This window comes from Lycium barbarum, chromosome 9, assembly GCF_019175385.1.
Source record: "Lycium barbarum isolate Lr01 chromosome 9, ASM1917538v2, whole genome shotgun sequence".
Taxonomy (NCBI): domain Eukaryota; kingdom Viridiplantae; phylum Streptophyta; class Magnoliopsida; order Solanales; family Solanaceae; genus Lycium; species Lycium barbarum.
The window spans coordinates 30,891,008-30,917,010 of NC_083345.1; the positions used below are offsets into that span (position 1 = coordinate 30,891,008).

General features: G+C 33.8%; 2 protein-coding genes and 1 long non-coding RNA gene across 3 annotated transcripts; 2 read left to right on the top strand and 1 right to left on the bottom strand.

Annotated features, from left to right (window-relative positions):
• Positions 1-326: 326 nt before the first annotated feature.
• On the top strand, positions 327-802 carry LOC132609028 (uncharacterized). Its single transcript, XR_009570650.1, has 3 exons — positions 327-421; positions 509-616; positions 694-802. It is a non-coding gene; the product is annotated as an uncharacterized LOC132609028 (long non-coding RNA).
• A 6,352-nt stretch (positions 803-7,154) lies between these two features.
• On the top strand, positions 7,155-11,097 carry LOC132610606 (aluminum-activated malate transporter 13-like). Its single transcript, XM_060324921.1, has 6 exons — positions 7,155-7,456; positions 7,572-7,712; positions 8,370-8,639; positions 9,062-9,171; positions 9,310-9,453; positions 10,413-11,097. Exons 1-6 carry the CDS (start codon positions 7,180-7,182, stop codon positions 10,743-10,745), a joined length of 1,275 nt encoding a protein of 424 aa, XP_060180904.1. The 5' UTR covers positions 7,155-7,179; the 3' UTR covers positions 10,746-11,097.
• A 5,385-nt stretch (positions 11,098-16,482) lies between these two features.
• Positions 16,483-21,778, bottom strand: LOC132611002 (protein trichome birefringence-like 10). The gene is made up of 4 exons (XM_060325410.1): positions 20,915-21,778; positions 19,970-20,359; positions 18,592-18,750; positions 16,483-17,632 (listed from the first exon to the last, which is right to left on the bottom strand). Exons 1-4 carry the CDS (start codon positions 21,376-21,378, stop codon positions 17,254-17,256), a joined length of 1,392 nt encoding a protein of 463 aa, XP_060181393.1. The 5' UTR covers positions 21,379-21,778; the 3' UTR covers positions 16,483-17,253.
• Positions 21,779-26,003: the final 4,225 nt, after the last annotated feature.

The following is a 26,003-nucleotide window of genomic DNA, read 5'->3' on the forward strand; positions in this document are numbered from 1 at the left end:
CCATTCGTTATAGTATCAAACCAAAAGCCCATGCTAAATTTCCAACAACTTTAAATTATGAAACACTTGTCTGTTACATGCACAAAAGAATGAAAACTACACCCACTGAGTTTGGAATCTCAATAACTGGCAGATATCCACAAACAATATGAAATGGTGTAGTGCGTTATGGCATGCACAATATCAACGATGATGAATCTTTGAGTGATTATTTGGGATCGCCGGAAGAATATCGTGATTTAGTATTCATTAATGTTCTTGAGATGTATATTGAAAAGATACCTCGAGAAGAAGTCCTTCAAGTCCAGCCTATTCATGGTAACACTTATGGGGACTTTAGTTCTTATGGAGACATTTTGAGTGGTCAAGTGCCGCTGGAAAATCTAAGCCAGCAATTTAATCAAGCTTACAATGAAAATTGGTAAATATGGATTTTTCATATTATTATGTGTAGTAGCACGTGTTTGTTGTATGAATTGGTAAATAACCAGTTTTCAAATCTTTATAGGAACTATTCTCAAAACTCGCCAGTGGTACCAAATATGGATGTTGGTCAATCCTCTCAGTTCGGTGGAGTTGATCATTCTCCACACCATGACAGTGCTTATGAACGACAGTAAGTTCATCACCTTGGTATTAAATTATCTGTATATATATGATGTTGGTATTTAAAATATGTTACTTTTCATGTAGGAGGATGAATGCACTTGATAATGAAGATTTTCCTAATTATTATGAGTCATCATCAAGTGATGACGATGAAATAGCTAATAATGCAGAGGTAACCGATGATGAAGATGATGATGATGTTCCTCAAAGCCAAAACCAACAAGAACCAATGCACCACCATGTACCACCATCGATGGCTGAAAACCCAGCTTCTGAAAGCCCAATTCAGTGGCATTCTAACAATATCCCTTATCTTGATAGCCTGCAGAGTCGTGATGATGCATTTGTCTTCACAAGAGAAGATGATGATAGTCGCCAAAAAACCTGGATTGAACCAAAGGATCTCAACAAAGATCGATGCTACCTTGCAAAGGGAATATTGTTCGCATCCAAAAAGGCGTTGCAACGGGCTGTCAAAATTTATTGTTTTAAGGACATGAGGGAGTTTAAGGTTGATCAGTCAACCTCAAAGATATGGAGACTGGTTTGTAAACGACGGTATCAAGGCTGTGAGTGGTTGCTTCGGGGAATTGTTAAGCCTGATGGTATGTGGGCTATCACAAAATTCCGCGAAAGATACACTTGTGATATGGAAGAAAATTGAGCAGATCATTATAATTTAGATATAAACATGATTGCTCAAGTATTACTTAAAGACGTTGCTGAAACGCCAAGGTAACTTATCCTACCTAGTACATTATATGTCTTATATCGATTAAAAAATCATTACTAAATGTTGTTTGTTTAAACTTGTGCAGGATCCCCATCAAAGATTGTATTAGAAATGTTCAAACCGTATATAGTAAAACTATAAGAAACAGAAAGGGATTTCTCGGGCGTAGACGCGCTTTTGAGATGGTCTTCGGAAATTGGCATACTTCTTTTCAATCGCTGTCAAGGTATATGGCAGATCTACAACATTTTAATAATGGTACTGTTGTAGAGTGGTGGCTTATAGAGGGTAAAATCTTCAACTTCGTATTTTGGACATTCAAACCATGCATTGATGGTTTTGCTCACTGCCGACTAGTGATATCCATAGATGGTACGCATGTATATGGTGCCTACGACATCAAGCTCCTAATTGCAATAGGAATGGATGCCAATGGGTCAATATTTCCTCTTCCTTTCGCAATTGCCGCTAACGAGAGCAACGACACATGGGGGATCTTTTTGACCCATTTGAAAACTCATGTTATTAAGGATTGTACCGGCATATGCGTGTTGCCTGATCGTCATAAAGGCATATTGCACAATATGACTAATTTACCGGGGTGGCAGCCTCCCTTTGTTTACCATCGCTATTGTTTAAGGCACTTGAAGGCAAATTTGCAATCAACGTTTCACAATGGCACTCTAAACAAATTGATGTGGGGGGCTGCGATGGAGCATCAACAACGAAAATGGGCTGCAAAAATGGATCTGATCAGGGCAGTGAGTGAACCCGCATATGTTTGGTTGATGAAGCTCGAAGTTGAAAAATAGACGCTTCATGATGATGGAGGCAAAAGATGGGGCATGCTCACAACAAACAGCTCAGAGTCTTTCAATGGCTTGCTGAAATCTGCTTGAGGACTACCTGTCACCGCAATGGTGAGAATGACTTTCAAGCAGGTTGTGGAGCGATTTGTTGTTAGGACAAGGCAGGCTAGAGCGATATTAGCCGATGGCGGTACATGGATGCCAAAGCCCTTCAAAAAGATGGAGGATTATAGAAAAAAATGTGAGCATCACCAAATGATCGAGTATGACCCAATTCAACATGTGTATGAAGTTAGGACGGGTTATCACAACGGTAAGGGTGGAAACGTGCATACCGTTTATGAGGCAACAAGAACATGCACTTGCGGTAAGTGGCAAACGTACCACATGTTGTGTTCTCATGCTGTTAAGTGCTTCGAGAGAATGAGAAAAACGGTAACAAGTTATGTGGCGGGGGAATACAAGGTCCACAGTTACCTTAGAGCATATTCCGGCCAATTCCACCCACTTGGTAATGAAGCTTATTGGCCAAACGAGCCGTTTTCGATGGTTTCTAACAAGGATTACATTAGGAAATTGGGCATTAACTCACGGAGTCGTAGACCCAATCAAATGGATGTTAGTGAAAGAACTTATTCTCGCAAGTGCTCTACATGTAAGCAATATGGCCAGGACAAGCGTTCGTGTGGGCAACAAGGCCGTGGTAGTACAAGCACGTCTCGAAGTAATAGAGCCTCTAGAACTTGAAGATTGTACTATTAGTGTAATTTATTATTGTATTGCTTTTAATTAGTATTGTAATTAAATGAATTGAATTACGTTTTAATTAGTGTAAACCTCTCGTATTGGATGAATTATCAAATATAATAAAACACTTAAATCAAAACCCTATAAATATAACAAGTTTCAAAACTAACTTCGGGGCACCTTAGAACCCCTAAAACGACGATCCAAACGTTTAGGTGGACTTGATGTAATGAGCCAACATTATTGTACGCAAAAAAAGATATTAAGTTTTATATAAAATATTGATATTTTGGGGTTTTGAAACATGACTAATCTTTGCCCAAAGTATGGAAAAAATGTGATTTGAAAGGTAACACTGAAAAAAAATAAGGAAAAAAGAAAGGTCATTTAACGCACGAATTTCGTGCGTGAAAACTACTTCTATCTTTTTTTTTATATATATACTAATTTGGTTCAATTTTTTTTTTTTTACTACTTAAGTCGCGAATTTCCTAATTAAATGATACAGTACTAACGTGAATGTCATTATGCTTGGGCTAAAAATAATTGACTAGATATTTCTTTTTTATATAATAAGCACAAATAAAATCGTTCCTATAACATACTAGTAGTAATTAAACGGACGAGGAATGAAACAAGGCTGTGCCATTCAGAAAGTGACAACAATAAATTGAATAATGATGGACAATTCGTAGTGGTTCTAACATTAAGCAAATGCACGACATTCTAGGAGAAGTACTCTTTTTTCCAATTAGTCAGATATCATATCAATCTCCACTAGTTCAAATGATCCCTCCTTTTTGACTCGTTTTCCTTCACCGACTTCGAGAGTCATTATTTTTTCGGCAAAGGGTCAAATATACCCCTTTACTAATGAAAAAGGTCAAATATATTCTTCATTATATTTTGAGTCTAAATATTTATTGGTTCAAATATATTCTTCTCCGTTAAAATTATCCAAGCTGAACATTCTATCCTGACACTGACATTTGATAAGGTGAATGTCACGTGGTATTGCTACCTGATCTCCCCTAACCCTTTTTACACCTCCCCTCTTCCACTACTAAATTTTCCTCCCCTCCACCACCATTGTCACCTTTATCTAAGTAAATTCATCTCCAAAAACCCTCTTTTTTGCTTAATTTATTTAACAGTTCTATTGTGTGTGTTTTGCGCTTTATGAGCTAGTTTAGTTTGAGACTGGCTGCTTGGGAAGTAAATTGTTGCATTCAACCAAAAAAAACTGGCATTTTTTCTGGCCATCTAATATTGGGGGTTGGCTCTGGGTTTTTCTAATCTATTGTCTGAAACAATTCGTTTTAATAGCGTAGATATATGTGTTTATGTTCTATATGTAACTGCAAATGTGTTTGTTATGTTCTTTTATGATGTTCGCCCACAGTTGTGATCTGTATGCTCATCCTTTTGAAGTTCCTTTGTTATCTTCATGTGACCCGAGGCAGAGAGTTTTTGTGCATCGGTATGGAAAATATAAAAAAATATGGTGGTAATGGTGACAATGATGGCGGAGGGGGAGAAAATTTTAGTGGTGAATGAGGGGAGGTGTAATATGGTTAGAGGTGATGAGATGGCAATGCCACGTGGTATTCACCTCATCAAATGTCAGTGCCACGTAGGATAGAATGTCTACTTTGGGCAGCTTTAACGGAGAAGTGGTATATTTTAACCAATAGTATAATGGTAAAGGTATATTTGGACTCAAACTATAATGAAGAATATATTTGATATTTTCCAATAGTACAGAGTATATTTGGCCCTTTTCCGTTATTTTTTTTGCTCTATAGAGTAGATAATTTTTTTGTTCATCTTCTTTCTTATTCTTACGACAAAAGATTCAAGTAGAAGCACCATACAAATTTAATTTGAACACACACTTATATATATATATATATATATAAACACACACATATTTGGTAAAAAATTGATAAGCATGATGAGTATTCTTCAATAGTTATTACCATCATCATTTTTATATTAACAGCTTCTCAATTTGGGGCACCTTAACTATTTAGGTCCTTGAACCCATATTTAAGTGTGGCAGCAACAACACATATTTGGTAAAAAATTGATAAGCATGATGAGTACTCTTCAATAGTTAGTACATCATTTTTATATTAACAGCTTCTAAATTTAGGGCACCTTAACAATTTAGGTCCTTGAACCCATATTTGAGAAGTGTGGCAGTAACAACTAACATGTTTGGAGAGCTTAAAATATGAGTGGAAGTCTAACTAGGGAATTAGTTTTTGTTTTAACCATCTACTTGAAGCTCACCAGCCCAACTATTCAAACTAAATTCGCGCCGAGCAGACCCTCTAATTCCTTTCAAATTGATCTGATTTGCAATATATGTACTTGAACAATATAATGTACCTGCATGCTAACTGCATATATAATAGTAAAGGGGCTGTATACAACTTACATAACAGCCCAATAAAGTTCACAACAAAAAATAACCTTAATCTTCATTTTCTGACAAAAATTAGTTAGTAAAATCACTATATAATATGTGAATAATTAGTGCATATACATTTTACACATATTATACGTTCACTTATTATACACTTGAAATAATACATTATATTTCAATAACATCTATAAACGATGACGGCTAAGAAGCTGAACTTCTTTTAACCGTCTAGCTAAAAATGTGAAGATCCGCTAAAAAAGATCCAAACTTGGAACCTCATGACGGACCTAGAATGATAGGAGTAGGTTCAATAGAACCAATTATTTTCAATGTATACCATAAGTTTATATGTGGAATCGAAATCCATTAAATCCTCGATTTGCCTCTAATAATTAAGATTAATTCTATTCAGTTGTAAGACCATAGGCTTTTTGAATTTTGAGCGATGACTACCTAGTGTATTAATTAACATTCGACAAACTAAAATTGAACTTCCTTTATCAGCTACGTGCTACGATCGATCTTCTTCCTGTTTGCATAAATATAATGTTCTTTGTTGATTTAGACAGGTTATGTAGCATGTTGGTGCGTTTCCTAGGTCTAGTACTGCAACTCTTGATAATGAACAAGAAATACTCCAATGTTATTTCATAGGTGTCCATATCTTTTACAGCATGTTGATTTATGAACATGTGCCGCTCATAGCCTTATTGCCTTTACTTTTTCGCAGTATCCTAATAACTTACGTTACGTTGTTGATAAAAATATATAGAATTTTTAATATGCTCAATCAAGTTAATAAAGAGATAAAATATAAATTGACCAATGATAGAAGTACACTATTGCCAAAACGTTATGTACAAAAAGTACGAAATTCAATGGTCAAAACCCATCCTCCGCTCTCTTTGGGTAAATTCATTAAAAAAAACAAATACTATTAACCCTTAGAATTTAGATACCACAACTTATAAGACTGGACGTGTTGTGATTTCCAAGTGATTTAAGAAGGATAATTGTAGCAAGACATTTAATTTGCACCATGAACAAAAAGTACCAAAGCTTACGATGATACTGGACACGTGCGTACGTAAGCCACTTAAGGTCATTGTAGCTCATAAAAAGTTTTAGAAAAAACGCGTATCCACACACTATGTAAATAATTAATGTTGAGATATAATATTATTAATTACTTTCAATTTTATACGTTTTCACTTGGTTGCGCATGAAGTTTAAAAACATCATAAAAAGTTAAAAACTGTCTTATGGTATTATACTAAAGACGTGTAAAATATATCAAAAATATCATTTTAAATCTCGTGGTCTTAAACATATCATTTATTCCCAATAAGATAGTAAGGATAAAATGAGAATGTTTTGAATTAATAAGTGAAATTCTTTTAGAAACAGGCTAACCATGAAAGTAAACACAAATTAAAATGAAAGAGATCAAAAGTGGATTCTCTCCAGCAATTTAAACTTTTTGATGAATTTCTTGCACAATTCAATTTAATATCTAACTCAAATCTCATCATCACCAAAAAAAAGGAGACGAACACATGTATTCTTTCTAACAGATTAAGCTTTTATATAAGTTGGTGGCGCAATTGAATAGTAAACTACTAGAAATAGCGAAACATGGAAAGCCCATGGAAATTTCATATCTGATACCTGGCTTGTTTTGGCCAATCCAATTGGGGCCAAGCGTGCAAAAGGTTTTACTAGTGTCCACATCAGAGCTGCATTATAAGTTTAACTCCTCTGATTAAGTCCTATATATAGACAATATTCACTTCTTTGATTCCCTCTATCACATGCTCCACAAGATTTGGAAGAAATATTAAGGATTAAACATGAGTTCTAACGTTGTACCTCTTCCAAATAGAGAAAATATTTCTCATAATGACCAAAACAAGCAGAAAGCCAAACTTTCCTTAATTGATATTGTTTCATCTCTCAAGGAAAGGACAGGCAAATTGGATACGAAGAAAGTAATACATAGTGTCAAAGTTGGTATAGCTTTAGTATTGGTATCGCTTTTGTATCTCCTGGATCCTCTCTTTCAGAAAGTAGGACAAAATGCCATGTGGGCTGTTATGACTGTTGTAGTTCTCTTCGAGTTCTTCGCAGGTTTTTCATTTATTCATTTCTTTACTCGTTAGTATATTCTGATAGTGTAAAAATTATTTAAACTGTTTGTATACATAAACTGAATTCATCTAATTAATAATGTACCACCAAGCAGGTGCTACACTAAGCAAAGGCATAAACCGAGCTATTGGTACCGTATTGGGAGGAGGATTGGGTTGTTTGGCTGCAATTTTAGCTGACAATAGTGGAAAAATTGGTGGCGCCTTAGTTGTTGGAATCTCTGTGATTGTCATAGGTGACAATACATGCATGACCCTCACACTACTAGTTTAGTTTACTGTATGAGGTTAGCCGGCTTTATTTTTCAAGTTACTAATTTCACTTATAATGGACATGTATTACATGTGGTTGTCTATTTATCAGGTAAGCTGAAAAACATTTACATGTAACTGACCATAATTATTTGAATTAGTAGCCTGAAAAATAAAGCAGACAATCAGAAGCGTACATAGTGTATTACTGATGGGTTCAGATGAACCCACAGATTTTGGCTTAGGCTATGTACTATATGTTTTAAAACATCGATTAAATAAGTAAAAAGAAAATAAAGATTTTAAACCCAGTAAATTCGATGAAAGTGGTAGAATTTCGAATTTGAACCCATAAAGTTCAAATTTTGGATCCGCTTCTGCAGACAACCTAGTATGACAGTTAAATTACACTGATGGTGATTTTTTTAACACTATACAATACTATAATAATAAAGAGGAAATAAGATCTCTTGTCATCTTACAATTTGAATAGAAGAAAATGAATTTTTCAGATCTCTTACATGTAAAAAACGAAGATCTCTTGTAAAAGGGTTATAAAATAAAAATAAAAAATTGTAAAGGGCTAACAAAACATTTCTATCAATAACAAAGGCATGTAACAAAGGTGATGTGATGAACAGGTGGGGGTGCAACGTACGCAAGGTTGATACCAAGTGTGAAGAAGAGATATGACTATGGAGTTATGATATTCATATTAACATTCAGTTTGGTGGTAGTATCGGGTGTTCGAGCTGACAAAATCATGAAGTTGGCTGGAGAGAGGCTCTCCAACATTGGAATGGGCTTTGCTGTCTGCATATTTACAAGTTTCATCTACCCCATTCGGGCTAGCGATGAACTTCATTCCTCCACTGCTTCTAAGTTTGATAAACTTGCCTCTTCTATCCAAGGTACTAAAACATATTAATTCTTCCGAGAAAATTTTATGTAAAGATACATGTAAACTTCATACTTTATAGCCAACTTTAATCTTATCATTTCCTTAAAATAAAAGAAAAAGAAAAAGAAGAAGGAATACAATGCTCTAACTAATGACAAAATCTAATATAATTTTCCCAATTGTATCTTAATCATTTGCTAGTGGTTTTTTAAACTATTTAACTTGTATAACAGTATTAAAGCACTTTTATACTACTAGTTTAGTTTAATCCGTTGAAGGTATCCCGTTTTATTTTTCATGTTATTAGTTCCACTTATTATAGACAGTTATTTGTAGTTATTTTTAATTGAATGATATCATAGTACAATAATTGTTATATTCTCCGTATAGAACATAGACTCGTTTTAAATGTGTCTCTTCTTATTATTTCAGGGTGCTTGGAGGAATATTTTGAGATAGCCAATGATAAGGAAAAACAGCCAACAATGGACGTTAGTGGATGCAAATCGGTGCTGCACTCGAAGTCCAGTGATGAGTCATTGGTATAAATAATACTTACCAATTACCTATATATACTCACTCTACTAAAGTTAAAATCTCTGGGGAAAGTTCTTACTAGGAAATCCATTATGTTGGATGTATTTTATATTATTATAATAGTAAAATGTTGACTATATCAGGCAAATTTCTCCAAGTGGGAACCTTGGCATGGAAAATTCGGATTCTTTTATCCATGGGAGAAGTATCTGATTATTGGAGAGGTTCTAAGGGAGCTTGCAGCAATTGTCCTGTCAGTCAAAGGATGTATTCAATCAGTCAGACAGGTAAAAATACTGCAAGATAGAATTTATTTTACTTTCAAAATACTAAACATTGTTCAAGAAATCATGGTTAACATTTAATTGAATTGAGCTTTCAGGAGTACAATAACAACACATTTTGGGATGAAATAAATACTCCTATGGTCTCAAATATTAGTCGTTTTGACAATTTGACTTCATTTCAAATATTCGACGTTTGAAAAAAAATTTGTGGAGTACTAATTTATTCTGAATATTGATAGTATTGGAGCATTAATTAAGGACGTGTTTGGCCATGAGAATTTTTCACTTTTTTCCGGAAAATTTTTCAATTTATTTGGAAATTAGCTTTTGGCCATGAAAATTCCAAATACAACTTGAAGCTGTATTTGGAATTTGAAAAATACCTAAAACCTTGTTTTCACTTTTTTCACTTTCACTGCATCCAAACAACCAAAAATTCTTCGTAAAAACTATAACCAAATGCAACTTCATCTTTAACTCCATCTTCAAAATGCCAAAAAAATGGTTTTCATGGCCTAACACCTACTAAGTGAGACATTTAAGGGATATAAAGACAGTTTATAAACAAAATGTTTTATGATTAAGGCTAATAAACACTTTCTGGTCCGAATTTATGTGAAGGTGTTTGATTGGACACAGAGTTTAAGAATAAAAAGAATAATTTTGAAAGATGTAGTTTTAAATAATTAAGGTATAGTTATTTTTGTAGCTATAAATTATTTATTAAAGGTAAAATGTGAAGTTTAAAGGTAAACTTTTACTATATATATAGAAATGTAGTATCAGTTTAGACTGATTAAAAAGGAAAAAGACATAAATTGGACAGATGTAGTATTTTGTTTAATAAATCTGACAAGTCAGATAAGATAACCATTTGTTTTTTGTTTCAAGTTTATCACATTTCTTAAATTTATACTTTCAAGTTCAATTTTAGTTACTTTCTCTTTCTTAATGAACAGCCATCCCCAACACAAAGAGACAGCATAAGAGAGCCATGTGAAACAATAGGATTGTCACTAGCAACGATTTTGACTGAGCTTGGAGAGAGCATAAGGGATATGAAATTATGTCTTGCTAAAATTTCGATAAGTCCTAGAATACAATGCATGAGACAAGAGCTAAGCCTCCTCGTAAGCTCGAACACTTTAGAGAATAATTCGACTGAAAGTCTTGGGTTGGCCAGCTTTATATTTCAAATTCTGGAGATGGTGGAGAAAGTGGAATTGTTGGCTACAAGGGTGGAAGAACTTGGTGAAATTGCTCGCTTTCCCAACAAGAAACTTGATGTTTAACTGTAATGTTTCTACTTAATTAAGTTATATACATGTTCATGTAAATAACTTTTTTACACTATCAAGTCATTCAAAAAAATATCTTAGAGTAAGCTTTCTTAAAATATAAAATATGCTACTATTGAAAATAAAACAGGGTACTACCTGACTGCAAGAGGTAAAGATGACTTGATGGTGTAATGGCAATGTATATATAACATCAGATATAGTGATGGTGCTCTGTAACTGAAAGAGTTTAAGTGACCTACATCCTTAATATAAGAAATTCTTATAGTATACATTTATTATCATAATGATGATGTGTATAACTTAAATAGAAATATGGGAAGAGTATTTTGAATCCTTCCCTTGAGGCAATGTAAAAGAAGATGTATAACAATGAAAAGCATCCAATATTTATAATGCAGATGCCAAAAGGGGATTTCTTTTCTTTAACTTTCCAACTGAAATTTGTCTTTCCCTTTAGAAGTGTACATATATAATAGCACCCCCGCAAATAAATTGACCAAATCTCGTCCATCCAGCAAGCAGCAACAATAGATTTAAGGTATTGGTTATTACATTTTTTTTAAAAAAATAAAAATATTACAATTGATGGGGAGGGGGAAGGGGGGAGGGAGCAGGGGAAGGGGATTACAATGTGGTGATTCGAACCCTCACCAACAAGGTGAAAGTTGAGGTAGCCAACCAACTGAGCTACTAGATCCCTGTTACTTATTACATTTGATCATCATGTTTCGAGGATATTCTATCTCTCTCCTTTTGTAAAATGAGGAAATTAGATATTTAATATTTGTCCAACAGAATGCTAATTAATCCTTGGTGAGAGAAGGAGATTAATGTATAGAGCTAAAATTGGAGGGTGTATAGACACTTCTCTTTGCTGAACTGAACATATTGGAATTCTGTACATTAGGGGTCTTCGATACCTTCAGTCAAAACCAAAAAGAACAAAACATAAATGAAAATGGCCCAATTAAAACTACACAAATTGGGTTCCCCGTGAGTCGATATGTTAAGGCAAAGGGATAAAAACATAAGTAGACAAAAATATAAAAATATTAAAATATTCATAGCAAGTAAATGCTATCAACATTTCATGACAGGTTAAGAGTTTTATAGTAAAATAAATTGCTTTGTATAAAGAAACTGCTCCCCATTTATTGTGGACTCTATAACTGTTTTTCTTTAGGATATTTTCGTTTTACACTTTCTCCATATATTCTAACATTTCCTCCCTACACAGTTTTTCCATTATATAGTCTTCGGCCTTTCTATTTTGATTGGGGGTCCATAGCATTAGACAACATAAAAAATCACGTATATTGTTACTTTTATATACAAAGTATTTCTCAAGAAAATATTATACCAAGTATATATTGTTATACCTCAATACTATTAAAATACATTTAAATTATACTATGTATATTGAAACATTGGTCTACATATTATACCTTTGAAAATGAATTATACCCGGTATAATTTGTATTTAAGCATGTTTTCATAGAGTATAAATTAAAAATACATGTTATATACATTGAATATTAATGGTATAATGTAATTTTTATATTTAAACTAAAACAAATAACAAATTAAAATACATTCAAGTGTTAGCCAGAAAATAATGGGTTTTATTGGTTGAAGAAGATAGAGAAGTGAGGAAAATAGAGGGTGTTAGTTAAAGAAGAGAGAGAAATAAGGAAAATGTGTGTGAATCCCTAATTTGGAGGATATCCTTTTCGTCTAGGATTTTTTGTGTGTGTCGTAAATGTAATAAAACATGTTCTTTTTTAAGATGCTAATTACGTGCTTAAATTTAAAAGTGTGACCAATGGTGTAATTTTCTCTAAGGCAAAAGGACACTGTGTGTCCAACGGCCCAAAGTAATGCAACATTTGAGCCTAATACCGCCAGTTGGCTGGCCGACCCAAAATAATGCCAAGCGCTAGCCGGCCTAGCTCAAGGCAACAGCCAGATTTGGTGCCTTTTCCCCTTCCCTTGTGTTTTGGGCTTTTTATTCAAATAATCTCAAAACATGTATAATATGTGTATATTTAGTAAGAAATATCTCAAAATATGTATAATATGTGTATATTTAGTAAGTATATACAAGAATGATACAGTTTATATACATATGCTCGAATTATATATACACTTTCTATACAAGAATGATACACTTTGTATACATATGTTGAAATTAATTATCCATTTATTATACATAAATTATACGTTAATTATACATTTATTATACACATATTATACAATAATGATACAATTTCTATACGTATGATATATTTTCTATACATATACGGTAGTGATACATATTATATACAAAAATGATATGGTTTCTATACGTATATGTATGATACATTTTTTATACTAATGATACACTTTCTATACAAGAATGATACAGTTTATATACATATGCTATAATTATATATACACTTTCTATGCAATAATGATACAGTTTATATATTTTATATGTACGATACATTGTTTAGACGTATGATACACTTTTTATATAAGAATGATACAGTTTATAAAGTATTGGCTAATGGATGGGATTAGTTTAGTAGGTATAATTTGGATGTAGAAGAACATTTGCTACCGGGTGGAATTAGTTTCACCCGGCCGGCCAATTATGTCCTTTCCTCATGGGTTAATGCGGATCCAATATTGGCAAAGCTCACGTTAGGCCCCATCTTTAAAATAGCTCTGCCAACATGTAACACTTTATATATATATATTGTTGTAAAATAAAGACTATAAAGTAAATACACCAGAGACAAGTATATAGAGAAAGACTGAATGTGTATTCCTTTCTATGTCTTTCTAATACAAACAAGCTCATCTATAAATATAAAAGGGAAAAGACTTCTAGGACTAGCCATAAAAACTTAATGACCAAACTAACTTTGTGGCCAAGTAAAATGGACATACAATATAATATTTACAACACTCCCCCTTGGATGTCCATTAATACATGATGTGCCTCATTAAAACCTTATTAGGAAAAACCCTGTGGGAAAAAATCCTAATGAAGGAAAAAGAGTACACATATCTAGTAATACGCTTTGAGAGCTGCCTCATTAAAAACCTTATCAAGAAAACCCAATGGGACAAAACTTGGTTAAGGAAAAAAGAGTACAACGCGTATTTCACTCCCCCTGACGAAAACCAAGATTCAGATGTCGGAGTCTTCGCATTCCAATCTTGAATATCATCTTCTCAAGAGTTGAAGTTGGCAAAGATTTGGTGAACAAATCTGCAGGATTGTCACTTGAACGGATTTGTTGCACATCAATATCATCATTCTTCTGGAGATCATGTGTGAAAAATAACTTTGGTGAAATGTGCTTTGTTCTATCTCCTTTTATGAAACCTCCTTTTAATCGAGCTATGCATGCAGCATTATCTTCATCTTTTAAAATATTTGCTCAATAAGGTAGAGTCTCGAGCTGATAACGTGTTGTAAAATAAAGACTATAAAGTAAACACACCAGAGACAAGTATATAGAGAAAGACTGAATGTGTATTCCTTTCTATGTCTTTCTAATACAAACAAGCTCATCTATATATATAAAAGGGAAAAGGCTTCTAGGACAAGCCATAAAAACTTAATGACCAAACTAACTTTGTGGCCAAGTAAAATGGACATACAGTATAATATTTACAATATATATATATATATATATAGTGTGTGTAGCAAGAGATGGCCATTTAAAGAGATGAATAATTTTAATTATGAATTTATATAGCATTTGATGTGGTTTAAACAAGAAAATTGTAATTTCTAACGGATCTCGTTCGTCATTTGTTCATAATGAGCTCTAGTAATAAAATATGCCTTTAGAACAGGTCATTAATCTTCTAATTAGGAATGCCGGTAGTGGAGTATTTAGTGATAAAACATTTTAATTTTTAAGTATTCAACTCAGTTCTCACGAGAACAATTAAGTAGTCAAGAGACCAATCATATGAAACGCCAATTCATAAGTTCGACAAAACTTGAGACACCAAACTTAATGTACATGAAAATCTCAGGACAGTATTAAACAAGATTTTTCCAACAAACCAACCTTTTCTCGAGAAATTTTAATGTTTCAACTATCTACAAGACTCTAAATTCTTGTCTTTTATTAATTGTTTTAGATTATTGTAAGATCATGATGTTATAAGCAAGGACTTTAATTTTTATTTACTGATAAATTTAAAGGATGAAAAATCTCAAAAAAAGAGAGAATAATAATGACTTATTGAAATGAACTAATCAAGCTATGCTGACTGAAAACTCTTTACAGTCTCAGTGAATACAAAAGATAATATACATGTTTAACATACTATATTAGTAAAAGCACACATTGTCTACGTACTAGATATTGGAATCTCAGCCACCAATGGCCAAACAAAAACTTAATGACAATTGCTAGGACCAGCCTTCACTAAACCAAAATTGAAACAAACAAAAAGTCAAGAAAGTGACTTCTTGTCCTTATCCAAACAGGCGGAGGACTCAATAATTCATCATCCTCTAATCAAACTTACATAGATCTACGTTATTCCAAGTTTTCAGAAAAAATCAGAACTTTTATCACTTTTCCCCAAAGATAATAAAAATGAGGACACCCTTAATACTAGTTGTGACAATAATCAATCTGGGACTATCTTTTGAAGTAGTGAAAGGCATTCCCAACACCAATTTGACAAACGTCCTGTGCAATGGTAGAAAATTCTTCAAAGATGATCCATTTGCAGTAAGCCTAGCCTATGTTCTTGAAGAACTAGTGAGCACCACGCCGTCGCGCCACAGATATGACTACCACAACATTTCTCCCTATCCCAACGCTTTTGCATATGGACATGCTGCTTGCAACAACAACAATACTACAACTTCTCTAACCAAACAAGATTGTAAGACTTGTTTGGCTTCAGCTAAAGATAATTTGCTTACTAGTTGTAATGCTAGAATTGGAGGTCGTGTTGTGCTTGTTGATTGTACAATGAGGTATGAGCAATACCCTTTTGACGATTAAGCTGTCTGAAAAATGGGATCCAATATGTACTAGACAACAACGTTATCATGTTTCTTTTGATTTCCCGTCTCGTCCCTTAATGTGTAATAATTTGATTACTGCAATTTTACTGATTTACCACAGAAGAGAATTGTCTATAACTTTGTAGGTAACAAAGAAAAACACATAGGAACTCGCGATATAAAATAAAGGGAAAAGGGTCAAATATACCCCTCTACAAATGTAACTTTAATGGTATTGTTTTTTTCCAGCGTGTATTGGATGGACAAGACCAACAGATTCATTACTTTGGGTCAAAACCCACTTCGACGAAAAACAGAAAACTGCGCCGGTCAATAACAATCTCGGCGACATATATTTTATTTACCCTTTTTCTTCTTTAACTCAAGATTAATCAACGATCTTAATCCCTAATTATGGGATTGTATTTGGGTGTTATTTTGTATGGGTTAAAATTAATTAGGTGGATTAGGTCAGGTCGGGTTAAAATCGGGTAATTTAAGTGAAATTGGGTAATTTGATCGATTTGGGGAATCCGTCCAATTGAGGGGCAAATGTGTGAAGTTTGTTGACGGCAGGAGTACATTTGAACACTATCGCTAACGGAGAGCAAAGTTAGCTAATAAAAGAAAGTAGAGAATTATATTTGACCCTTTTCCCTAAAATAAATTCTCATGATTTGATTGATTCCATGACATTTGATAAAAGAAAGATGCAGTAGCAACTAACACATTGTAATCGGGTAAGTCACAAATTTGTTTCAACTCTTAACCCTCTTTTCTATATTCATGAATATTTAATCAATTACAAAACTACCTCTAACACCTGTTACACTTTTGGCTATACAATTATCATTGCTATTTGAATAAACATTTTACACCGAAGAAGCAGCATTTTCACCACAGTTTTTCGTCATCCTTCATGGAGACGACTCCAACTTGCTTGGGATAGAGCATTGTTGTTGCTGCTGTTCTGTGAACTATCAAAAAGGATCAGTATTTACAATGTTACAATGGCTGGCTGCTGGTATTAAGACGCAGAATTTATCAAACTGGATAATGTCTCTTCATCTATACAGTTCACGGCGAGTTACCCTTAACAATATCCGTGAACTAAAGACCTAAATTTCACTCCCGAGTCCTGACCGATTAAAAAGGACTCAGGAAAATAATCCTATGATACACAACTGCAACTGGAACCTAAATAGTATCTCAACAGCTCAACTAAGGATGCCCTTTTCTGTACTTCCAAATTGATCTCGAAGGAGGACATATTCATTTGGTATAATAGAATTGGAATATTGGTTGCTCTGGCTCAAGTTTCCTTTCCAAGGTACAGCTTCTAATACTTATGAGCTGCAAGAGTACCTGGATGAGCGAATCCTTCAACTCAAATGAAATCAGTTTGCCTTACATTTGAGGCGAGGAGCACCACTTGAATGTTGGGGGAAACATGTTGAGACGACCTCTCTGCTGTCATTTCGGGGATTCAGAAGTGGATTTGGAGAATTTTTCCTGAGCAAACTCCTGTTTGAGGAGGATTGCATAGAAAAGCTCGTTCCATGAATCAGGGACACCGGGAAGACACCAGTGACTGCAGTCTTGCTTGTGGAGAGGAACCGGTCCCACCTTAGGGCCTAAATAGTACAAAGACAAGTGACCATCTCTTCTCCTAGAGGACATTCCTGTTACATTTAGTAAGCCCATATTCGAAGCCTTTGATTTGTTAGAGAGCTGCGATAGCACTTGAATGACTGTTTTATATTCAAACAAGTTCTTCAATGACTCTTGGGATGATCCTAAGTCAGGTAAAGTCTCAAGGTGACAGCTACCACCAGTCTTCCAATCTCCACCTCTGTTCATCATAGTGATTGATTAATTGCTTATTGAGTGAGAAGAAAAACTAAATCTCTACTGAAACAAAGTATTAGGCTGATTTGCATGGCTTATTAGCTCATAATCAGAATAACAATTTGCAACCATTCATCAGTACAAAGCAATGGTGAAATCACAGAAAGTACCAAATCAACTTATCCCAGGAAACCCTTTCACACATTAAGATGCAAGCATACACCATTTGATCTTCGAAACAACCTATGCAATGGGAGTGGCTATGTTGTTGGTTGTAATTAAAACGACTGCAAGGTTAGTTGAGTCCTAGCAAAGTTGTTGGAAGGCACTTCCGGGAATTTTTTTTATACCAACTGAAAAAGTAAAGGAGAGTGACCATATGGGTAGGATGGAGTGGGATATTTGTATATACATGCATGCACAAACTTTTACTTCACTAAACAATAAACTCTATAAACCCCGCCCCACTTTTTTATTAGTCATATAAGCTGTATATCTATTGTCTATGCCTGTGTATCCTTCCGTTTAAATAGCCTACCCCTTGTCCCCATCATGGTGTACCAGAGTATCAGATGAACGTGAATACCGCCACCAAGTTACCCAAGAACATAAAATTTTCCCTTTTACCACAAAGCTTCAACACATTCCATCTCTATAGAAGATTAATGAAGTATAATCACAGTGACCAACAAATGCATTCATCCTCTCAAGGCTCACATAATACAACAATGGGTAAGTATGGAAAGAATCTGGAACCTTAGATGAGCCTCAGCTAATCTCAGTTTCACACTTCTAATATGATACACTACAAAGAAAGACCTCGTGATTTATTCAAGGTTTGGTTGAGGCAAAAGTGATTGATTGTGTTTCATTATGTAAGTCCACTTTATTTGATAGATCAGAAGTGAGATTACGTAAAGTGTAAACATAACAAAAAGAAGAAAAAAAGGAGAGAAGAATTACCTGAAGTGTACAGGAGCATAAGTACGAAAGAAGATTTTAGTCTTGGACATGTTCACTTCACGACCTATCCAATCAACCAATGTCACAATTGACTTCTGAAATGCTGTCTCCACACTCATTGTCATGTTGATCTCTCTGCCTTCTTGGAAGTAGCATCCCCTGTCAACGGAAAGGAATGCAGAGATTGTCAAGTAATTGTACTCCACTAAAAGAACGAATCTTGATAGACACGTTAAATGCTTAACATTTGTACAATAATTTGAGCTTCAATCAAGATTAGAGAGAACTAAGCTCCTGTGCACAGCCGTATTAGGTTAGTTAATCCCAAGAAAAAGGAAAGGGAAAAAAAAGGAGGCAAAAAAAAAAAAAAAGGGCAATTTGATCCTAACAAAATCATCATGGCAACTAAATAATAGAACTAGAAGCACTTCTATGCTCATTAAGTTAATCCACAAGAAGTCAACAGGTCTGTATCACCTAACCTCATCTGGCCCATTTCATTTCAATAAGTAGGTCAATCTAATGGCTAAGACAAGAAAGCAAAGCGAAGGGGCTCAAAAGGCACGATTAATGCATGGGGACATTTTAAAGGGAAATTGGAACTCGAACTTTTCAGTACTCAACCCAACCATCAGTTCATTTAATCTTTCAACATTGAGCAAAGAAGAGATCCAGTACTTGGAAATGCTCTTAACGCTTACTGGTATATTGAAGCATAATATCGATTTACAGGGAACTTTCTGCTATTTAGTATTTCAGTGGCTATTGAGGATTCTAAAACTGTACAATTTTGATTGCTAGCATTCTCAAACAACTGTATATTTCATGGTCGTGTAAACTACTCTCTTTATGGATACCAAACTTTAGCAAATTTTTTATTATAACACGGTCCTTATATGGTTGAATAGTTATTAAGCGGCTCTAATTCCTACTTCTAGCTTCTCTGGAAGGGAGATGTAGATACTAATAACAGAAAGACAAAGGTATCAGGTAGAGCTATTAGCTACATTAGACATCAATAGAAGATGCTAACAATACCAGGCCTATTTGCCCCCAGAGCTTTGGTCTAGTGCTAAGAGCGCAATATGTGACGTGTGGATTAGGTGCAGGGGTTTGAACCTTGCCACAGACAAAACCGTGGAATTTAATTGGACAAGGTAGAGGAGTGGGCATATTATACACAGAGTTGCCATGGGGGGGGGGGGGGGGGGGGGGGTTTCCCGGTCATCAAAGAAATATATCAGCCCTATTTCTAGCCACTCTAATAGATTTGCCTATTCTACTTAAGAAATAATTCAAGTACTATATCATATGCTGTTTATCAGACATCAACCAAAGAAAACAATGGCTATTGATGATAGGAAAGAAAAGATTTTACCCTCTAACGGTTTTCTCATAATTCCACCAGTGACCACTGTTGAAAACCAAAAAATCTGCACCTTTCCACTGAACAGAGCTCCAATCCATCTGATCCAACTTCAAGGTCAATTTAACATTTCTTGAAGCCCCAGCAGGCGGACGACTCTGCAGCACTAAGAATGGAGCTCGGTAGTATTCGACCGTGCAGTTGAATTCCCTGAACTTAAAAATTAAAGAACCCATATGCTTTGTAATTGGACTACCATTAACTTCATATATCGAGCTGTTATCAGAAACTGCAGAAGACAACAAGCAGAGAAGAGACTCCCACTGGTTTCTTCCTATTGAATCCCCAACAAACACTACCCGTCGATTCCTCAGCTTTTCTAGCATATATTTTGCATCAAATCTGTCCCAAAAGGTAAGTAATAGCATTAAATTCTGTTTTTTCCAGGTTCAATCAGATTATGAAAAATCATTCTACAGTGAATCACAGCAATGCTCTCAGAATATAGAAAAACAAAATTAATGATAAATGACTATGAAAATCCTTCTACAGCTAATCATAGTAATCCTCTCAAAATAAAGAACAATAAAAACAAGGGATAATTACATTTTTGGATCACCCAGAAAATAATAGCCGGCAAAATGTATATGTTTTGTGTATTAAGTATAAATTCGCATAAAATATACATATAATATACATATTGTCAGTGTATAGCGCCTGTAATTAATTTTGACCGGTGGGCCAAAAATGAAAAAAGCCCCAGTTTAGTTAATTCCACTAGAGAGTCCACAAAACAATTGCAAAATTTAGTACTTTTATCAACTATGAGAAGGTACGCAAGAAAAATGAAAATTCTGCCAAAAAAAGACACTACCAGCAAAACATGAATACACAGGACAAAGAGTATTATAATGAAACAATATTCAGTTGTTTGAAACAAAGAAAGAAGAAATAAACCTGGGCAAGTTGCAATCTTTAGGCTGCCAACGCCATTTAGTATAGAAATTATCAGGCCTGCCATTTTCAGAACAACGAAATCCTTCATCCAAGAACATACAATCTTTTGATTTATAAAGTGGATAACTCTCATCCCACACCCAATTCCCGTCAAATATATCACAACCATCACCACCATTTTCAAGAAACCCCACTTTTTCATCATTTCTACTACTATTTACTAAAAGAGAGTCGTTAAGACCAAACCACGTAACAAAAAAAGAGGGCCCACCCAACTGAGAACCACTGTTGTTATTCACTATTCTAAAATCCAACAAGAATAGACACAAGTATAAGCAAAAGATGAAAAAGAAGAAACCAAGAATTGCCAGTGATGGTTCAAGAGACTTCAAACGTTTGAATTTCTTGAAAAAATCAAAGTGGTTCATTGAGTTTAAGAATCTTGGAGATGGGTTTCCATTCATTTCTGTTTTTGAGTAGAGAAAAATAACACCTCTGGAAGCAAATTAAAGGACTAAAGAACTCACGAAAATGACCCCCAGATAAGTAAAATTTAAGAAACTTAAGTCTAAAAAGAAGAGAAGATTGAAGAAGAAACAATCCAATCCTTAAAATTAATAAAGACACTTGTACTTTAGTGCAAAACTTTGTTAATGTTAAATGGGGATGTGTTCATACAGAACTCAAGAAAATGATCCCAGATAAGTAAAATTCAAGAAAGTGACAAGAGTCTAAAAAGGAGAGAAGATTAAAGAAGAAACAATCCAATTTTTTAAATCAATAAAGAAACTTGTACTTCAGTGCAACCCCTATAATAAATTTTACAACTTCGTTAATGTCAAATTTGGGATGTTTGAATTGAGTACAGAAATGTGGAGCTGAAATAGAAAGAGCGGACAGAAGTTCCTGATAATGATAGGTGTGGGGTCGTCAGCAAAAACAGAGACAAACATTCAATTAAAAACTGCAAGAAACTGGCATTTATGCCGAAAAGCCGGATTTTATTCCCCCCTTATTGGCTATTGCTTAATATTTTGTAAGTGGGTTTTTTTTAGTAGATTTTGCTCTCATCATATTTTGTGAACATTTTTAGAATTTTGAAATATTTTTATTTCTGCTATTGAGAATTAGAGAAATGATAAAAATGGCCCCTTTAATTTGAGCGTATGTTTAATTTTGCATTTCTGCTATTATATGTTATTTTCTGTGCTTTGATTATCCTGTGTTATCTGTGTCGCTTGCATTATTTTATTTTCATATCGCTTTGAATCTCTTATCCGAATCTTTTAACCTTATCTGACTTATTTTTATGCTTTTATTGAGCCGAGGGTCTTTCGGAAATAGCCGTCCTACCTTGGTAGGAGTAAGGTCTGCGTACACTTTACCCTCCCCAGACCCCACGATGTGGGATTTCACTGGGTTGTTGTTGTTGTTTAATTTTGTCGTTTAAATTAATCAAAAGTTAACACTTTTATTATCCATTAAATATTTATCCAACTCTATCTGTTAAATTTGACAGGAAATATGAAGGGAAAAAATTAGCAATATAGAGGTACTTAAAAAATTTGGAGTTTTTCTTATTTCTATTTATTTGTTAAAGTTCTAGAAGCTTTTTGAGGTATAATTTTTGCTAGTCTCCTACAGGTTCTCGCATTCATGTGCAGTTTTTTATGTTGCATATTTTGAAATTTGATAAGCATTTCTTGATAGTTATGGTTAAATCTTTTTTTCAGTATTTTCATCAAATTTAATGGACATAATTATTAAATACTTACGAAAACTAAAAATATTACTCTGTTACCTAACTTAAAAAGTCTTTTTTAAACTTACCCTCAAACATAAACTATCATTTTTGTTAGTTGCTCCTTGAGAATTAACTCAAGTAGCAAAAATAAATGGAATTATAGGACCGTTCCGTTGTCATTTCAAATAATTCATTTTGCTAATTTTATTTTTTGTCTTTTTGGAAGAATTAAAAAGCCGAAAAGACACGGGTGGCAAACGGAGGGAACGTGTAGGGTGTAGCCCTTTGCGTGGGGTCGTGGCGACAAAAGTGGGGTCAACCGATATTTCTATACACGGGAAGTGGAAAAAAAAGTTCGTATTATCTACTCACCTCAAAAATAATTAAACAATATTTTCATTATAAATTATTTACCTGAAAAATATGATAAATATTATATTATCATAACTTTTAAATGTACAAGTCTTTATACTCTGATTATAAAAACTGAGTTGTCTTTGAATTTTAGAATCCAGAAACCTATAGAATGTACATAAATTATAAAATTACTTGACTTGATTAAAGAATTACTTGGTCAACTCGAGATTCTTGTAATTGTTTCCTATTCAGTATACCACATCTCTAGAATCCGAGAACAAAGCATACAATCTTCTGACAGGTGCACTATTGTTTCGATTCTTTTCGATTTATACTAGGGGCTTCATTCCATTGGTAAAGTATTTTTATTATATATTCATGTTCTTTTTAAAATTTTTGATAGGCTTTGATTTAACCATCATACTTCATTAAATGTATAATAGATTCAAAATATATTATTGTACAATAATTAAGATGAAGATGTGCTGGATTGGAATAATTAGTTATAAATTAAATTGGAGGGTCCAAATAGGTTGTCTCATGAAATTTACACCAAATAAATTAATCAATATATTAATTTAATGACACGACTACGTGTTTGCTATCTATATCATATATATCCTTTAAATATCAACAAAATATTCCAACTCTGTATCAGTCCCTTTCATTTCACTGTGTCCACTAGAACCAATCTTCTTTAATGATTGTTGTATTATTTTATATAAATAAACTTACAAATGGATAACATGTAACAAGTGTGATCTACAAATGAACATAATTCAACTTAACTTTTACACTATCATGGAACGATCATAACATGTTAGCAACAAATACAGATTTTAAGTCGACACACTTTGGTAGGTAGATAATCTATTCCTTCGTAACAATAGGTGTCGAACTAAAACGCGTATTTCAAGAATCATTAGCTATAGTAGAGAAGTTGATCAACCCAATCAATAGCTAATTGCATCCAAGGGTGTGTTCAATGAAATGAAGAGGATAATCATGAGATATCAAGTTCATATTCAACAGTGGCAAAAAACAACAAGTAAATTTTGAAAATTTGTCTAAGTTTTGACGCGTAGAGTTACTCGATAACTGTGCCGGTAAGAATAGGAGGTCATAGGCAGTGTTTTAAAAGGCAGTTTTGGGACTCGCCCCGGGGGCGAGGCACTAGCAAAATGCCCCAGGGCTCACGTGCGGGGCTTAATTCCTGCGAGGCTTACGCCTTAAGCGCCCGATTGTACGCCCTAAACACGCCTAACGCCCAACGCTCGGGGCTCGCCTAACAGTTCTTACACAATTATATGTTAAATTCCTTAATTAAAACCGTCGACCCTCATAATTCTTTAACAAATGATTGATACTTAATAATTTTTCATTTACCGAAATAAGAAGATAGGGCATAACTCAAATAACAAGTCGTAGTATTGCATATTTACTATGAGAACATCGTGAGGGTGAATATCACTTAGTATTTCTTTTAAGAATACATAACCGAATTGTGAATTTTCACTTGTCATTGGTCTTTTGTCCTATGTATCAAAATTATCACATTTTCTTATTTCTCTTTTTGAAAGGAATTTTATTTTTATTCATGAAGGAGTTACGTTTCAATTATAATACTGATAAAGTTATTTATAGGGAGATACAATGAATAGTATGATAGTAATATTGTTTTAACAAATTGTGATTTTTTCATTGTTTGAAAGTTGAGATGTTAGAGTTGATTTGCATTTCATAATAGCTTTTATTTCATTGTATTGTTTATACTTGTAAGGTTATATATATATATATATATATATATATATATATATATATATATATATATATATATATATATATATATACTTTTATTTTATTTTTTATGTAATTTTACCTATTTAAAAATATTTATTATAATTATATTATTTTATGAAATACAAAAAATTAAATACCCATGGGGCTTACGCCTCATGCCTTGGGGCTTACGCCTCACCGAGGCATATGTAAAATGCCTCACCTTACGCCCCTGCCTTTTTAAACACTGGTCATAGGAATTCAATGAAATAGTAGAGTTGTGTGTAAATTGATCACCAAAAATAAAATAAAATAAAATAATAAAAGAAATAGCTGCAAGCGTTTTGCACACAATTTGGATCCACCGCTGTGACATATAAGTCTTGCTTTATAAAGTTGTGTGTTAAAAGTTTATTTATCGCCCAATTATAGCTCAATATTCAAATTCTAGTGCACTATGATATAGTGCACAAAAAGAGAGTCAAAAACATTTTCTTATGCATAAAGGAGATATTAAGGGGATGAATGATAATTATTAAGACTAGACAATTGGAAAATGACGTTAGTGGGCAAGAATTGTGGACTAGATGCCCAAGTTTCTCCTCCTTTTTATCTTTTTTGCTTCTCCAACGTCAATGATCACACTAATATTTTTAAATTTAAAAGAAGAAAAAGCAAATAACATTTTTTTTTTCCGGATATCATCACAGTGAATTAGAGCCATCCAAACAGCCGATATCGAAGTTTGTGACATCGTACCATGATAACACTATCTTTATAGCCCCCAACTCCTCAACGTGCCCGTTTGTCCCACATCTATAGTGTTCATAGATACCCTAAACAGGTTCACCTATTTATTTTAAAATTTTGAACTCGCCTCTTTTTCAACGTCATATTAAAATAAAAATAAAAGAGCGAATTTCTGATAATAATGATCACCTAAAATTGATTTTCCTCTCAATCTACTTACTGCAATCCATGACTAGAAAGGATTGTCTAATGTTCCATGTTGCTGCTATCTCTCTTACACTTAAAAAGAGTTAGGATATTATCTTGGGCAAGAGCCATAACTAATTGTTATTTCTATTTTGTTGACTTTCACCGTGAACATAACCGCCATATTGACTCTTGAGATACCAAGAATGTCAAGACTGCTCTCAATGAATTTGAAAATAAAGAAGGGGGAGATGGTGTTAAAAGATTCCTCGG